The sequence below is a fragment of the Hemitrygon akajei genome, chromosome 19 (assembly GCF_048418815.1).
Source record: "Hemitrygon akajei chromosome 19, sHemAka1.3, whole genome shotgun sequence".
Lineage (NCBI taxonomy): Eukaryota > Metazoa > Chordata > Chondrichthyes > Myliobatiformes > Dasyatidae > Hemitrygon > Hemitrygon akajei.
Window position 1 is genome coordinate 20,254,713 of NC_133142.1, and position 17,707 is coordinate 20,272,419.

Here is a 17,707-nt window from a genome sequence, read left to right on the forward strand (position 1 = left end):
GAGAATGGAAGATTCTTACATCTTGGAAGGACAGCTGAGATCTATTCCTTTCAATTCCTGTAACAGATGAAAACAGGACAACTCACTGCAAACTTAAGGTGAGAACATCCGAGCTTGAAGGGCATCTAAATTTAGCAGAGCATCAAAGGATCTTCCTCAGAAATATTAGGGAAATGATATTTTCCTCAGTAAGATAGTTAATAAAGTGGGTGAGCAAACCTCAAAGATAAGATTTTGTATTGGGCCACTTGGAACTTCTGCCTGTTCCCCATTTTGTGAAATCACGGTGGGCTAAACACACATTTCTGATAATCAATACAGGCACAACTCAGAAATGTGTGCTTAGCCCCCTGCTCTACTTTCTTGAACAGTGGTGACTGTGTGGCTAAGTACAGCTCAAACACCACCTATAAATTTGCAGATAGCACCATTGTAGGTGAAATCTCAGGAGGCAATGAGGAAGTTAACTGGAGGGAGATAGTTTGGCTGGTTGAGTTGTGTCACAACAACTGCCTCACACTCCACTCAATGTCAGTAAGACCGAGGAGTTGATTGTGGACTTCAGGAAGTGAAGGCTAATAATGGAAATAGCGAACAGCTGCAAATTCCTGGGCACCAAAATCTTGTAGGGTATAACCTGGGATGAGTGATAATGAAAAAGGCGCACCAGCAACTTTACTTCATTTAGAGTTTGAAGAGATTCTGTATGCCATGAAAGACTTTCTATAGATGTACACTACAACGGAGAGCATACTTACTGGTTGCATCACCATTTAGTATGGTGTTGCAACCATCAGAGGGTTGTAGACTCAGCCAGCTTCATCAGGGGCTCTACCTTACCTACCATCAAGGACACCTTCAAAAGGTGATAACTCAGGCAGGCATCATCACGAAGGACTCTCAGCATCCAGGATGTGCCCTCTTCTCATTATTACCATCAGGGAGGAGGTACAGAACCCTGAAGAGACACATTCACCTTTTTAGAAACAATATCTTTCCTTCGCTATCAGATTTCCAAACAGTCTAAGAAATGCTTGAGCACTGTCTTGTCATTCCTTTTAGTTCCACTCTTTATTTTAGTAATTTATAATTCTTACATCTTCATACAGTTACTGCTGCCACAAAGCAACAAATTCATGTCATCTAAGTCAGTGATAATAAATCTGATTCTGATTCTAATCCTGTAGAAGAGATTTGGTAGACATGGGAGTAGTAAAGGACAGAGATTACCTCATTTTCAGAGTTAGTGACATTTTGAATTTTACATAACTATAGTCTTATCTTCTTCTAGTTAATTAGGTGATCTCTAGATCTGATTACTTGGTAGTTTGTCAGCTGGCACCAAGACTTTCTTCTAATATGCAGAGTGCATATGTCCTCAGTATAGAGTACAGTGGAATTTGTTAAGTGGGGGTGGGGTGGGGTTTGATGAGATGGGTATTTGAAATACAGAGGGCTAAATTAGCAGAGAGTATACTAAAAGCATTTTACAAATTGATGCCAGATTTGATCAATGATTAACTCAGGAACTGGGTCAGTATGTCTAAGTGGGAAGTAATGCAGCTTTCCAACTGAAGTTGGGAAGAGAAAAAAAATGTAAGTATGATTTGATTGGGGTAACAAGTTAATTATGTTTTGTAAAGTTGAATGGAGGATTCTTAGGACTGCTGAGAACTACTGCTTTCAGCATGTGGGAAGCTGGAGTCTCAGCAGAGCCCAAGATGAGAGATTTTAGGACTATATGTTTCATGAGTTGTCTGCCATTGATTCTCAGAGACCAGGGCAGTAAATGGAAAACCATCTGAAAGAGCAGGAAGTGCAAGAAACCTCTGTAAAAATATCTTTCCTAAAATGATACTCACTATTAGAGATTGCCTGGAGGTGATAACACTGTGAAGGAGTGCTGCTCAAGATGTGGCATGTTTGGACAATGGAAGCATGAATTAGAGTTGGAGGAGGAGTGCACAAAGAAGGTTAGAGATCCTAGAAATGGGGTCAGACAGGTATATTTGTAACTACTTTCCTGGTGCCAGTGTAAACGGCATCACTGATAGATGCAGGACATTCTTGGGATGGTTGGGAACTAAGAGCAGAGCACTACATTATGCTTCATGTTAGAATCAATAATAAAGGGAACTGAAGAGTGGTGAAGACAGTAAGCTCTGGAATATTCCCAATACCTTGTTCTGGCAAAATTAGAATTAAGTAGGTGAGGCAGATTATTGTAGGTGGGAAAGCTTCAGATTCTTGGTAAATTAGGGCCAATCCAGGGGTAGAACAGACTTATTGAAATGGACAAATGGCATCTTAACGTGGCTGAGACCACCATGTGCGGTGGCTCACTAGTGTGATTAAGGAGGATTTAAAATTGGCAAGGAACAGGCACCAGTATATAGAAACAGAAAATAGGAAAAACAGTTGGCCAGTGTGAAATACTGAAAGACCTGCGTGTAAGATGAGAGGGAGGATGTTTAAAAAGGCTGCGTGGGACAAGTTTTTTTTAACACAGATTAGTAGGTGCCTGGAATTGACCTCCAAAGGTGGTGGAGGAAGTAGATATGATAATAGTGTTTCAGAAGCTTTTAAATAGGCACATTATTATGCAGGGAATGGACAGATATGGATCACGTGCAAGCAGAAGAGATTAAGTTTACTTTGGCATTGTGTTCAGTGCAGATATTGTAGGCCTTTTCCTGTGATGTGATGTCTGATATTCTGTATGTTTAAAAGGAGTATGGTTAGTCAGTAATAATGAGAAGATTGTTTATTTCTGAGACCTGTACTCAGCACAGCAGGCATCTCATTGCTCTGGAAAAGCACTATAAATGCTTTCTCTGCTACATCCTTAAATCGAGTGTACCAATGTGATTCATCCATTACCCCCAGTATTGAGGCTCTAGTTATTTTCAGTTGACTACATTGGGCAGTACACATTGTTTGCATTCCTGGCACAAGAGTGCTGAAGCGGACAGTACTCCAAGCCCCGAGGAGAAGATTACAAGGCTGACAATGAAAAAAATATCAAAAGCTTATTTGGAGAAGTGCAACATTTCCACTGGAAATCTGTGGCCCATGAAGACTCAAAGTTTGAAGGAGCATTTAGGAAGGTATTGAGAACCTTAAAGCCATTGTTTGGGATATGTACAGCCCTTGAATAAACAGCAGAATATTTGCACAACCTCACCAACCAACCAGCAGCTTGACCTGTCAGTAACCTCCTGCCTCACCTGTAGAATTCCACATCAGCCACCTCAGAGTTAACAATGGGTGGAAGTCATCCTTACTCCTGAAAGACTGCCCAAGAAGATCAGCATAGTAGTATTAGATAGAAGGAGGCTAAGAGAGACTTCAAGGCATCCTAAATAGATTGAAAATGTATTTGTGTAAATACAACAATAATGGGCTGTCTGAGATTAAGATGGTGAGGAAATCCTGGATCAAGTAATTAATGTTCCAGGATTTAAGATATTCCAAAAAAGTAAAGAGGCATTAAAATCTGAATTTCAGAACTTGCAAGGATGGGCAGAAACATTCCGGATTTTAAAAGGGAATTGGCACTTAACAAAAAAATCATTTTCAGAACTGTTAAGGAAGAGTGGAAGTCTGTCCAGGACTGATAGTCTCCTAGCAGTCTACATTAATTCAACTTCTGTGTGATTGTGATTCAGAGTATTACCAATATTTTAACAAAACTATAAATTTAATCCAGCCTCAATTCACAAAATCAGGAAAGGATCTTTGAAGAGAGATACAGTTAACATTTCAGGTTGATGACTTTTCATCAGAACTTACATTTTCCAGATAAGAGGACGTGGATTTGTTAAAGAAACTTCACAAGTGTTGCTGGACCTGAGTGTTTTCAACATTGTTATTTAATATCACATTTTCCAGCTTTTGCTTCTGTTTTACTAGTAAAGCTTTTCTTCCTTCTCAGGCCCTTCCATACGTTGCTCTTCTGATAGCCATGCTGTTTTTCATCTATGCTGTAATTGGCATGCAGGTAACTAGTGTGATTATGTCCAACACATTATTGATATAAATGTAATATTTTAAGAAGTGGTTTTGATTCTATGGTTCATTATTAATTCACTGTATGTCTACTGGAAATGGTAACACAGCTTAATTTTCTTTGAAGTTTGTAAATACTTTTGGTGTTACATTCATCTACTATAAATCGATAATTTATAATGTATGCCTTTTATTGCAGATTCTCTAAAAATAAGCTTATTTACCAAGATTTTAATGAACAGCAGAATATAAGTGTTTCACAGTAAGGCAAAAAACCTACATGTACTTAATGGATCTGAAGAATATTACTTTCTTTTTCAGACTTTTGGCAAAGTTGCCTTGCAAGACCATACACAGATAAATAGAAATAACAACTTTCAGACTTTTTTTCAGTCTGTTCTGCTTTTATTCAGGTAAAAAAATATATCATTTATATTATTATACTTCTGCAATTACTGGTTGTATTTACAAAAATGTAAATGCAATTACATTTTTTGTTTGTTACACCTTAGTTATTTACTGAGTTAGTAATGCAGAAGACTGGAGAAAAACTCAGCTTGGCAACTGGACAGTTCAGTCTGGTTGGTTTAGATGAATCTGGAGTCTAAAGTTCATGAACCTATATTTAACAATCCTATCTCTTTCATTAATGTTATTTCAAAAAGAAACCAATCGCCTTTCCCTTGTCTGGACAATATACAAACAAGTAGCCAAAGTTAATGTTTTACCTCTATATCATCAAACATTTAATCTTTGAATTGTGGCTGTTAGATAATTGACTCTTCAGAGGATAAGTCTTGTGTAGAGCTATTTTTTCCTATAACAACACACTTTTTTGCTGCCTCAGTAAAATCAAATATCCCACTCAACCCAGACATTCTTTCTTCTATCCTCTCCCATTGGTCAGGAGGTATGAAAGCACCTACCACCAGACTCCACAGCAATAAGACTATTGAATCTTTCCCTTATACGATAAGATGGACTTTTGATCTCACTGTGATCTTGCACCTTACAGTCTACCTGCACTGCACTTTCTCTGTATCGTAACACTTCATTTTCACTCTTATTTAACTTTGTACTACCTCAATGCACCGTTGTAATGAATTGATCTGTATGGATGATATGTGAGACAAGTATTTCACTCTACTTAGGTACATGTGTCAGAAATAAACTAATTTACCAGTTTTTAATTTAGCACCCTCATCTTCACACAGGAATGCAATTTTTTCCAAATGTATTTCACCCTAACTTTTCACTATACAAATTTTGTTTGAATAGAATATTTTCCATGAATGCATCCCCCTAATAAATTGAGAAATGGCAGCTGTCTTTGTGCAATGCACTGTAGTATGATGCAATTAGTAAAGTAGCTTTAATTCAGAATCCCATTTTAACAGTCATTAATGTTACATCTGCTGTACATATTAAATGTTCAGTTGCCAGGATTACGAAGGTGTTTGGGAGGGCTGCAGAGCTTGAGGAGGTTAAAACAGCGAAGTTTGAAATATGTTTGAAAAATATGGGAGTCTTAAAGGTTAACATAGCAAATTTGGTTCAGTTGATAAAGTGAATGTGCATCTTATAATTGTCCTTCAGATTTAGGAAATTGGGTAAAAACTTTAAAGTTTAGAAACGTGTATTATCCAAAAGAATCCTGCACAGTACAATTAATACAGGAGTCAGAAGGCAAGGAAGAAATAACCATTGACTTCATGATCAAAAAATTAGCGATGGGCAAAAAGTTGGACTGTCCGAGTTTACTCCTATTGTACTGTACAATTCAGTATCAGTTGCATTACAAATCTATAGCCATAGCAGAGTTCAAGAGTGAAAGAAAAAATCAAATCAAAGAAGATTTGCAGAGAACTTAAAAGCCCAGCATTACTTCTATGTTTAAGGGATTTAGTTGGATAAAAACTGGGCATGATCCACATTATTTTGTTAGGTAACTCCCAGAGAGTGAAAAATGGAACTTAGCCTTGATGTGTCTTGTACCAAACAAATTAAAGGCTAATATTAAGTCTTTTCTTATAATATACTACTTTTTCCACAGGTGTGCCACTGGTGAAGCCTGGCAAGAAATAATGTTGGCATGTATGCCTGGAAAACTCTGTGACCCAGAGTCAGATTATGCCCCAGGAGAAGAGTATACATGTGGTAGCAACTTTGCTATTGTATATTTCATCACATTTTACATGCTGTGCGCCTTTCTGGTATGTGGCTTTCAAAATGTGCTCTCTTCAATTTTGCTAGCTGAGCAACTTTACCTGAATCTTCCTTGAACTAAGTTTTACATTATTTTTGATACAAAGAGGAAAAGTTGCATCTGCAAACAGCTCAGCAACCACACTGAGCCAGCCAAGGTGCTGAACAATAAAGATCAAGGGGAGTGAGGTTCATTCTTTGGTTTGTATTCAAGCAATTATTCTTGTGCAGTGGTAGAGGCATTAACATTGACATCAGTATCAGTAGGGATAGAAAATCATGCAACATTGATGTTTCTTCCTAACAGTTCAATAAATAGCGTGATAGCACTTGAATGAGCTTAAATGTAGTCAATTGCCTTTAATAAGCCTGCCTTCATTCACTATTAATCATATAGAATTATAGAACACTACAGCACAGAACCAAGCCCTCTGTGCTGAATTATTAATCTGTTTAGCCCCATTGATCTACACACAGACCATAGCCCTCTATACCCCCCTCCCATCCATGTGCCTATACGTATTTTTCTTAATGTTGAACTGGTTGCTCATTCTACCCTCTCACAACTGAGTGAAAAAGCTCCCCCTCAGGTTCCGCTTAAATATTTCACCGTTCACCCATGATGTAATCTCACCAAACCTACTAAAGTCTTATACAATTTCAACATAATATCGCAACTCCTGTACTCAATAGTTTGATTTATGAAGACCAATGTGCCAAAAGCTCTTTACGATCTTGTGCTGCTACTTGCAAAGAATTATGTGGCTGTATTCCCTCCGTTCTGACTGAGTGCCTGTCTGTACATGCTGAATATGATAATAAGGCAATTAAATTTGTAGTCCAAATGTTTTCTCCTTTTTGCTATATACTTAAAATGTCATTATTATTGTAAGGCATTTTAAGTGATTTTATTTATTTTCAAAGTACTTCAGATTGTTTTTGCTAATTATCCTAACTCAAAATTCTTACATTTTTAAGGCTTCTGCATTATGCTTAATGCTGTTTCCAGAAGATTTCTGTTTCTCCTCTACATTTCTCACCAACACAAATACTTCAATCCTTCTGAAAAACACTAGATGCTGCAGTATTAGGAAAGCCTTGTAATGATTACAAGGATGCTTGTGGACCCTATGAGACTTTCTTGCTGATACGCCAAGTTCACCTTGAGTGTTAGGAACTCTGTTGAGTTCTGTTACATGTGTAGGCGAGGTTGCCACCCTACCCATATAAAATCAATAATTTGTTAGCAGACATCTATCATACCTTATGAATGCTGATGCAAGTTGATAAGTGGAAGATACTTACTTCATGTGGAGTTCAGAACTGTTTCTTGTGGTTCATCCATGCAAATAAGTCTGGCTGCTTGGTGGATTGTCCCAAGGTCCATCAAGGTGTGGAAACAATGAAGAGGCTGTGGACAGAGCATCACCTGAATCTGCTGGGAAATGCATTTGAAAAGCTGTAATATATTTACTTTCAGATTGTGAACCTGGCCAAGCTTAAATATGTTCTGTGTTCTGACGTCCTTTCCTCATGAATCTTATTAACAGTGCTTTCATTCTTCCAGATTATTCATATTCATGATGTATAATGCAATTAGGATTTTAATACCAAAGTACAGAATGTTGTGTGTTTAGTTGTGCTTCCTCTTGGTGGCACTATTTAGTAAAATGCAATGTGCTGTAACCTTGTGCTACTTTTCATTATAACCTTGATTCCTGAAATATGAGATAGGTGATATTCAAAGAAAATTTTTGCTCCATTTCCACCTACTTAACTGCTGAAGCTGAAGTGAAAATCCATGCTGTAGCAGGATTATATAAAAAAAAAGACAATGGATTTGTTATTTTCCCTGGAAACAGCATGTTTACAATGTCACAATCAGGAAAAACTGTGCTGTTAATATTGCACTTGTATATGGAATTCATTGGTCTATTATTAACTAGATTGAAATATTCACAGATAGAGGAAATATAATTCTGCCTCTGTATTTCAGATTATAAACTTATTTGTGGCTGTCATCATGGACAACTTTGATTATTTGACACGTGACTGGTCCATTCTGGGTCCTCATCATTTGGAAGAATTTAAGAGAATATGGTCTGAGTATGATCCAGAGGCAAAGTAAGTACATTTTATTCATTTCCACCACATATCCTATGAAATTGTGTAACCATATACATAGCTGCCTGTTTAATTGATTGTATATAAATTAAAGCAATGTAAGTATATAACAAATAGTGAATTCTGGTACAGGTATTTGCTCACATTTTGCCCATCCATTTATTATAAGAAAATTAAGGTAACTTGCTTAAGTTCCAATTTAAAGTATGCAAAGTCTTGTACTGGAAGTACAGCTTCATAAAATTGCCCTTCATTATTTTCAAATTGAAATTTCAAAATTTATAGTCAAGTATAATAATTTCACTTTTGAGGCATGATGGATGCACTGGTTGTATTATTGCAGAATCAATTGAAACAATTGCATCACAGAAAATTATCAGGAAGTTTTGCAGTAGTTTGCCACATCAAAAAAACTAAGAATCTACGGTACTCTTTCAACAACTGATTTTATTTAACATCTATTAAGAACTGCAGCCATTCAAGTAGAAGGCACATCACCACTAGCCCAGGGCAGCTCAGGTTGTCAGTCTTGCTAAGAATGCTCTCTAAAAAATAATTTTTTTCAATAAATGCAGAGAAAATAAATTGTGAACAAGAAGATGTATTAAAGTAGTTGTATGCTCAGCTTTGATATAATGTTTTTTTTCTGAACATCACTTCCAGATATTTACTAGTGGTGCCAGACTGCTGTTGTACTTCAATGAGTTGGATACCCTACTATGATTTTACAATGTTTCCAAGAATAGGAATCATTGAGCAACATCTTTTTAGTTTTATTGTTTGTATTATGCATGTTAGCTGAAATGTAAAGGTAGAGCAATGCAGCATTCTCCCGTGTGAGGTGGGTAAGAAGTGCTTTTCTTGGTATGCCAGAAATTCAGTCATGTTTTGGCTTGGAAAATAATTTAGGGCCCGCACTCAAATGTAGCATTGGGACACTTGCAGATTCACTAAGGCCCACCACCTATGTAAAAACCTCTTCTACAATATTAGATTGCCCAGAGGGGAAAATCTAGACTCTGGAAAACAAGATCCACTTCAAGTCTAAGGATGGTTTTTAAAGATGATCCCTGCTATCGAAAGCTAATATCTGATTATGAAGTTAGGAAGGACAGGAGAGCTAATCCCATTGTTATAATAAACTTGCCCTTCCCCCGTGTAGCCTGTATTTGGATACCCTGGAATTTCTGTGCTTGCATCTTTTCAATACCAGATTGCTGTTTCTTCACATTTTGTTTTACTTAGTATCGTCCAAGATCCAGTTTCTATGTAAATTCAAATCTGAATGTAATGGTGCAGTAATAACAATTCTGAAAGAATGAGTGGCAACTTAATTCTAGGTGGCTGATTCTTCAAATTAATTATGTTCACTTGTTTTTGATAATTCATGAAGACTCCTAAAAACATATATTGATGTTGTAAGAATTGAACATTTCTAGGACATGACAAAATGGAGAATGGAGTCTGTGACACTATAATCGGCAGTTTATATATAAAAATGTCAATTATAAAATTCTACACAATAACAAGCAGTAGATGGAAAGTAACTCCTGGTCTCTCTGGCCTCTCAGACGTATGTGACATTCCCAGTCTGCTCTTTACTTGTGTGGTCATAAGCCTGTATGAATCTTCGTCTTTTATTGACAGATGAAGACCTCTTAATCCATGTCCATGTATGACTTTTGATAGATTCAACTTAATTTCATTGGCTCTTATGGTTAAAACTAACACTTGACTCAAGAAATTTGGTAAACTTTTAAGCTCCCCTCAGGTCAGCACCTCACGTTAGTTTGGCAGGTGTTTGCCATTATCTCCCTCATACAGATCATTGGCACCCCGTTCCTATTCTTCCCAAAGAATTCTGACTTTGTGAACAAATCCTAATACCTTTTGTTTCCACCAATTTCATAACTGTACAGTAATTAAATCTCAAAGTATAGAAGATGCTGTGCATCTGAAATAAAGACATACTCTAGCTATTCGGCAGATTATTATCTGTGAAGGGGAAACAGGATTGCTGTTTCAGATAAATAATGTTTAAAATGACCAGACATTCCTTCAACATCCCTTCAGATAATTATGATACAAAAGGTCCTGATCATATTTAATAGAAATACAGGAAACTGCATGAATTATGAACACAATATGCAGTAACTTAACTTCCTAGCTAAACTTCTGCTCAAGCCTTGTAATATTTTACAAATATTAATTTAAAAAGTCAATGATTGTTTATTTGATATTACAAGGTTGTTATGGTATTGGGGCACAAGGCTACAAATTCACAGAATTGTGTGTTATTTCTCAGAATTTTCAGTGGTCCAGCTATCAACAATATTTCTTGTAGTTCTTTGGAAGTTTAGTTAACATAATTTCAGACTCAATTCTTTGGTGTTTTTCTGCACTAAGTTTAGCCGTTTAGGGTGAAAGGTTATAATTTAAATCAGATAATTGAGGGACAATTAATGTATGATAGTTTTTTTATTCTATTGGCATGACTGCCAGTTTGCTCAAGTTTGAAATCAATATTTCACAGAGGAAGAATAAAACATCTTGATGTGGTTACACTACTTCGACGTATTCAGCCACCATTGGGCTTTGGAAAGCTTTGTCCACATCGAGTTGCATGCAAGGTAAGGCCAAATAGAAAACAGAAACAGTTGCTGAAAACTAGCAAAGAACAGAAAATGTCATGTACATTCTGCAAATCAGGCAATATCTGTAGAAAAATAAATGATTAACATTATATCTTTGTCTACAGATGCTGCCTGACCAAATGGATGTTTTGAACATTTTCTGTTTTTATATAAATCTAGATGTTTAATTATTTAGTAATAATGATGATCTGCTTGTAACCCTGTTCTGAAGACATTGTTTGCTAATGAGACAAGTTATGTTTGTAATGATACTTAACATTTCACCTAATGGTAGTGTCATGTTGAACTGGTTGCTCCACTTAAATAGTCAGCATCAAATCATCTGTTCACAATTAATGTTAATGGAAATGGCCAGTGAAAACTCATAAAACACTTTTAAAAACTGTGCATTTTGACGGAGGATTATGGTACCTGAGAATAATGAGATGAGTGTGTTCTTTGCAATTGTACGTTACTACAATTAATACTTCTGGCGTAAAAATTATACTTCCCAGTTACAATACTCAAAAATTGTAGTAGTGCTACAAACATGAGAAAGTGTGCAGATGCTGAAGATCCAAGCAACACACACAAAATGCTGGAAGAACTCAGCAAGCCAGGCAGCATCTATGTAAAAGAGTAAACAGTTGACGTTTTAAGCTGAGTCCCTTCATTAGGACTGGAGTAGTACTCTGTAGCACTGCTATAGTAATACTATGTAGTACTACTATAGTAGTACTGTGGGGTGGTTTGAATTGATTATACACTGCTCAAAAATGCTGGTTATACTTTTAAATTTCAGATGCTTTGAATTTACTCTGCACATTCAGTGTTTTTTTTTAATTGAGACCAAAGAAAATCTCATAGTATCTTTATCTATCAACTTTTGCAGTCTGGAATGTGTTGTAATAATCATGTGGATCTGGTAACCTCAGTTCAGTGTGAGCCAGTAGTACAGTTGGTGTGGAGTTTGCGTGATGGGTTTTCTCCAGGTGCTCCTAAATCCCATAGGTGTACAGGTTTAAAGATTAATTGGCTGCTCTAATTTGCCCCTTATGGGTAGGGGAGTAGTAGAATGTGAGGATTGTTGATAGGAATGTGGGGGGAATGAAATGAGAATCTGGTAAATGAATATTTCCTCTCCGACAACATTAATGAGAATCTCAAAATAGTTGGAGCTAATAATTCAGCTTGTTAAGAATTAGCCACTTCATTTTCTGCTGATTCTGTAAAAACTAAAGGATTATTTGAAAATTTGTATCAGGCTTTTAAACCCAGCAATTCAATTCAACAGCTGAAACTAATTTTTGTCAAAATTTTCATCCAAACAAAACTACTGCAGTTTTTATAATATACAACTAAATCTTTATTTTTTTCTAATTTCAGAGATTGGTTGCCATGAACATGCCCCTGAATAGTGATGGAACTGTAATGTTCAATGCGACCCTTTTTGCCTTGGTGAGAACAGCTTTAAAAATCAAAACAGAAGGTATGTTCTTACAGATCTGGAGTTCAATCTGGTTAAGCCACAGTTAACTTTAACTTTTTGATACTTTGTATTAACATAAAATTGATTTTAGAATTGAATTTAATAAATTTCTACATGCCATGATGGTTTGCTTGTCTAATTGAAAACTATGCAGTAAAATACATATTTGAACAATGTAATATTTTCCTTCTTGTTATGTCTATACTTGTACTAGTATTAATGAATTATTCTGTTTCATACTCAGTGGAATTGTACCCTGAAACAATTGTATAGTGTGAGTGTGTGAGGCAGGAAGGAATTTGCCCATATGAGAGGGTTTACAGCATTTGTTGTTAAACAGTATTTATGCATGCACCTGGACAACATCCAATTTCATACTGAACAGTTTTTTTAGATAATTTTTGAAGCTGCCTGCAGGAAGCAATTACTAATTTCAACAGTGATTGGTCATGGGCTAGCCACTAAAAAATTAAATGGTACCCTATGCTCAGGGTATTTGTGAGGACTATTGAATCACCCTTTGCTTGCCAATGCCTTTCCATCACTTGTTGCACCAATGCAGTAATTGTGAAAGATATCAGGGAAATCCAGGACCAGACATGAATGTCCATAGTCTGAAAGCAGGATTGGGGTAAAGGTTATTTGCTGTTCATTGGTGGTGGCTGTGCAAAGAATTAAAGTTTAGCCTAGAAAAATTTTTTGGACCAAAGATGTGCCTCTCAGGGCCTCGTCATTCAAGGTCCTAGACAATCATAATCAGCATGTTTGACCATATGATTCCAGACTTGACAAGTCTTTGGCACGGGGAATGCATGGAATGGGATACCGTCAGCAAAATCCAGGTCATTAACCTTCACATGCCTAAGGTGTTCCTATGTGATTGAAATGCCAGACAGACACTTCAGTATTGAAGCATTGTAATAAAAGTTTAAGTTATGAGCATCATCATAAATATGAAATAAGAAATGTAGGATAGATATTGGCCAACTTTACATGAAATATACATATTTCTCAATGTTTGGAAAAATGTAATCTCAGTTGCAAGTTAATGATTAAACTTCCACGAGATTATTAGCATGAAGTCTGTCCCTGGAATTTATGAATATCAGATTATTTAGTATATTGTTAAAACAACTAAGTCCACAGATAGCAACATCAAATACGGAAAACCGATTCACATGTATGCAATTGTTAAGTAAGAAAACTCTAATATGCCCAAACGTGCATGCTTGCATGAAGTATGTATTTGACTTTCTTGACCTATATTTAATAAATATCACCAAATCATAAATTCTGCGTGAAATCACAATATATATATTTAGTAATAAAACCATCTATATTCCAAAAACTTCATGTAACAGATTCTATTGCATGTTTCTTTTTCTCTTTTGCTGTAGGCAATCTCGATCAAGCTAATGAAGAGCTGAGAGCTGTTATTAAAAAAATCTGGAAACGAACCAGTATGAAGTTGCTAGATCAGGTGGTGCCCCCAGCTGATGGTTAGTGCTATGATTTTCTTTACTGTTACTTTTTCCAAGCATTACAAACTTATCATTTTGTTTGCGTAATACAGGATTAAATTCATTGTTAGTAAGTAATCCAGTATAAAACATTTTGCTTTGCCAGACCTCATTGATTTTATGTTTATGTGGAAATGTGCATTATGATTATAATTCAATTTAGGTTTTTGTATTGAAGATCAACTAGAGTCTGCAGTCGAATCTTATTATTTATTTGAAACTAGAATTACTTATTTGAACTGCATTTTACAAAATATGTTGTTTCTCCAGTACATAATTTAATAAAATGAAATGGTAAGTGCACTGGTGATATGGTCTGGAGTTTAAACAGAAAAGTAATGAACATGTATTTAAAGTATTATCATTCATAGCTGTTAAAAATCATATTGGCCATTACTCTTCCATTGATTTAGTTTTAAATTTTGCTTAATGCTTCTTTTTATTAATTAATATTTTAAAGAATTAAGCGACCACTTGCTTTGGTTTTATTTCTTATTGCTTGCATGGCATAGAAGGAAAGTAACACTGCATGGGATCAATAACATTTCAACTTTTTTTTGCCTGAGCTTCTTCACAGCTTCATCTCTTTTCTTCTCTCAATCTGTAAGAATATTCTGAAGCAATTCTGTTTTAGGTTGGTGGCATGGAACTTGCGTTGCCTCTTACCAACTGTTTCCCCTAACGTTTCTTTGAAAGGGAGACCCGTGCTTCAGAAATATTCCACAAAGCTAGTTCTGCCTGTCTGCATGTATTGAAAATCAAGAATGATAGGGAGGCTTCTCATCTTTACAAAGCTTTGAAGATGTATGCTTACATACAACAAAAGGTTGACAGCTGGTTTTTAAGCATGCTGGTTGATGAGCAAAAATGTGTTTTAATTGACAAATTATTAGCCTTACACTTGAATTCATTGCATTTGTTATGCTATCTGTCTGAAGCTTGTCTTTGTTCATCAAGGGAAAGGTTAGCTTTTGCTTGAACGTTTTGAATCAGAATGATATTTATTGTGAAGTGGGCACACACAGAATACATTAACTAAGGCAAGACATTTTTAGTCATATATTTGATAAGAGAAACTTGAATAGTGCAAAACAATTGAGCACTATTGTAGACTCATAGCAACAAAATGTTTTTATATTATATTGATTGACCTGCAATGAATAATACTTCAACTAGAACTGTAGTGCATCAAACTATTCCATCTGGGTACCTCCAACCTGATGGCATAAATATCGATTTCTCCTTCCAGTAAAAAAAATTCTCCCTCCCGCTCCCCCCCACTTCTATTCCCCACTCTGGCTTCTTAGTCTTCTCACCTTCCTGTCACCTCCCCTTTGTGCCTCTCCTCCCCTTTTTCCTATGGTCCACTCTCTTCTCCAATCAGATTCCATCCTCTCCACTCTTTTCCATTTCCACTTGCACGGTTTCCCCTATCACCTCTAGCTATCCTCCTTTCCTTCCCCTCCACCACCATTTCTATTCTGCTCTCTTTCCCCTTTCCTTTCCAGTCCTGAAGAAGGGTCTCAGCCAGAATATCAGTGTTTGTTGATTTCCATGGATGTTGCCTGACTTGCTGAGTTCCTCCAGCGTTTTGTGTGTGACACTAAATGCCCTTATTTTTACATCACCCAAAAGTGAGGGAATTAACTTTTGCACTTCAAACTGAATTTCATCAATGCTGCATAAATATCTCAAACTGTTCTAATATTTGGAATGTGGCACATAACTTCTCAAGATCCACTCCTAGAGGACGAGATTCCTCAGTGTAACTGAGAATTTATCACTTTCATCCAATAGTACTTCTGACTTATGAAAAACTAACATATCTTTGATGGAAGTATTCTAAAAGCTATACTGCCTACTTCTAATAAAGTAAGCCAAATTAAAATTATGTGAAATTTAATGTATATTGGATGGTTTTTACAAACCATCCTCTGATATTAATTTCTAATTGTGCCTGCAACGTGCATCATGATTGACTATTGGGCCTGTGGTGGAAAGATAAAAGCGGAGTTTTGTTGTCATTGCAACTTAATTGGGGCATCATCACATTAGATAATGACAAAAAGACACATAGTGAGACTTCACATACAGAATGCTGGAGGAACTCATCAGGTCAGGCAGCGTCTATGGAAATGAATAAACAGTTGATGTTTCGGACCGAGACCCTTTTTCAGGACTCCATGTTGCCATTAGATGCCAGTATTGTAACAATGCTGGTGAGACTTACTATTAAATTTTGCCTGGTTAAGAATTCCCTGTCCCTCTAGCTTGTTTTGTTTTTATTCTCTCTGACATAAAATAAATTCCGTGTAATAATTTTGTTTAAATTAAAATCATGAGGACACTAGCTCTGTAGTAGCAGTTCAAGAAAGGGCAATATCTAGACTTTAAATCATCATTCATCAAAATGTACAAATTATAAACATTTATATAATTTGGCTTCTTTTTATCCTCTGAACAGCTCTTTAAATGATCTATGCAAGGTTTGATGGAAAACAGGAACTGCCTTGCCTAGAGCATACTGGTATAGAATTTTTGGCTTCTAGATTCATAAACAGGGAATTTAGCTCTTGATTATTTTAATTTAGTATATGTAATTTATATAATCATTACTGAACCTTTGAAACCTTAACTAAACTGATTGGATAACATTCATGACATTGGATAGGTATTTTAGCTGGTGGCTAGTGCTAATGCTTGAGTTATCTGACATCTTCGAGGAAGTCCTGAGCTCCATTGGTGCATAGGCCTATACAGCCAAAGTCACCTGCTAATCTGATTACGTTGCAGATTGCCCCTGTGCTGGACCAATGCTGGAGTGCACAGGGTAGTGCACAGGCTCAATAGCCAGGAAATCTGCTCACAGACTCTTTGCCAAGTTTGAGATTAAATCTGGCACAATTACTATTGAAATTATATGGAATAAACAATAATTGAAGAGATATCTAATTTAGTTAATATGTTAATGATTAAAAATATTTAACTGTTTATTTTTTTATGTTACTTTTAGACATCCACAACTATTTAATTTCAGTGACAGCTTTGACAGGTGCTTCACTGAGCTGTGTATCTGGCTACATAATTTAGAGAAGCCCTGCACTGTGCTCTGGATCATGAACAGGGTGGTCCAAAGGCAGACAGCCAACCATCTTAGGTCTGCAGAGGATCAGTCCTTGTATTATTAGTATTTTACTCAGTAAGGGGAGGAATGTTAGTGGTAAGAAACTGAAAACAGTTTTGCACTTTGTTACTTGTTGGTAATGGCACCTGTGCACATCCTGTTCGCTGCATGGATGGGTAATGGAAAAGGCTGTTTATTTTCTCAAAAAAACAATACCTCAAACAAGAATAATACTCTAATTCCCAGATAATGTAGTCTCTGAATGACATAACCAGTTTATCGGTGAGGTAGAAATGTGTACTGACAGCCTTTAGACTTGTGTTCACCGGGAATTACACTGAAACCATCCAACTGAAAGGCAAAATATCATTGCCCATTTATCATGTGGTTTTGCATTTACCTGAACATCATCCTGAATGTGTATATTGGAAACATTTTTATAGATGAATTAATTTATAAGCATGCATTGTGATCCCCTCTGATTATCCAAAATCACCAATGATCCAATATGCCTGGACATAAATTCTTACTGAGAGAATCACTAGCAGTTATATCACTATTCTGGTACTACCCCATGAACCTTTTTTTGCAGTAATCATTTGTC

At 36.2% G+C, this 17,707-nt stretch overlaps 1 protein-coding gene across 6 annotated transcripts in view; it reads left to right on the top strand.

The window, feature by feature from the left end:
• LOC140741801 (voltage-dependent L-type calcium channel subunit alpha-1D-like) overlaps positions 1 to 17,707 on the top strand; it is a 351,948-nt gene that overhangs the window by 264,239 nt on the left and 70,002 nt on the right. For all 6 annotated transcript variants that reach the window (XM_073072200.1, XM_073072201.1, XM_073072202.1 and 3 more), the window contains 7 exons: positions 3,935 to 4,000; positions 4,330 to 4,421; positions 6,062 to 6,221; positions 8,210 to 8,337; positions 10,871 to 10,967; positions 12,357 to 12,459; positions 13,857 to 13,958. In XM_073072200.1, coding sequence (XP_072928301.1) covers positions 3,935 to 4,000; positions 4,330 to 4,421; positions 6,062 to 6,221; positions 8,210 to 8,337; positions 10,871 to 10,967; positions 12,357 to 12,459; positions 13,857 to 13,958 — 748 coding nt within the window. The remainder of the gene's footprint in view (positions 1 to 3,934; positions 4,001 to 4,329; positions 4,422 to 6,061; positions 6,222 to 8,209; positions 8,338 to 10,870; positions 10,968 to 12,356; positions 12,460 to 13,856; positions 13,959 to 17,707) is intronic.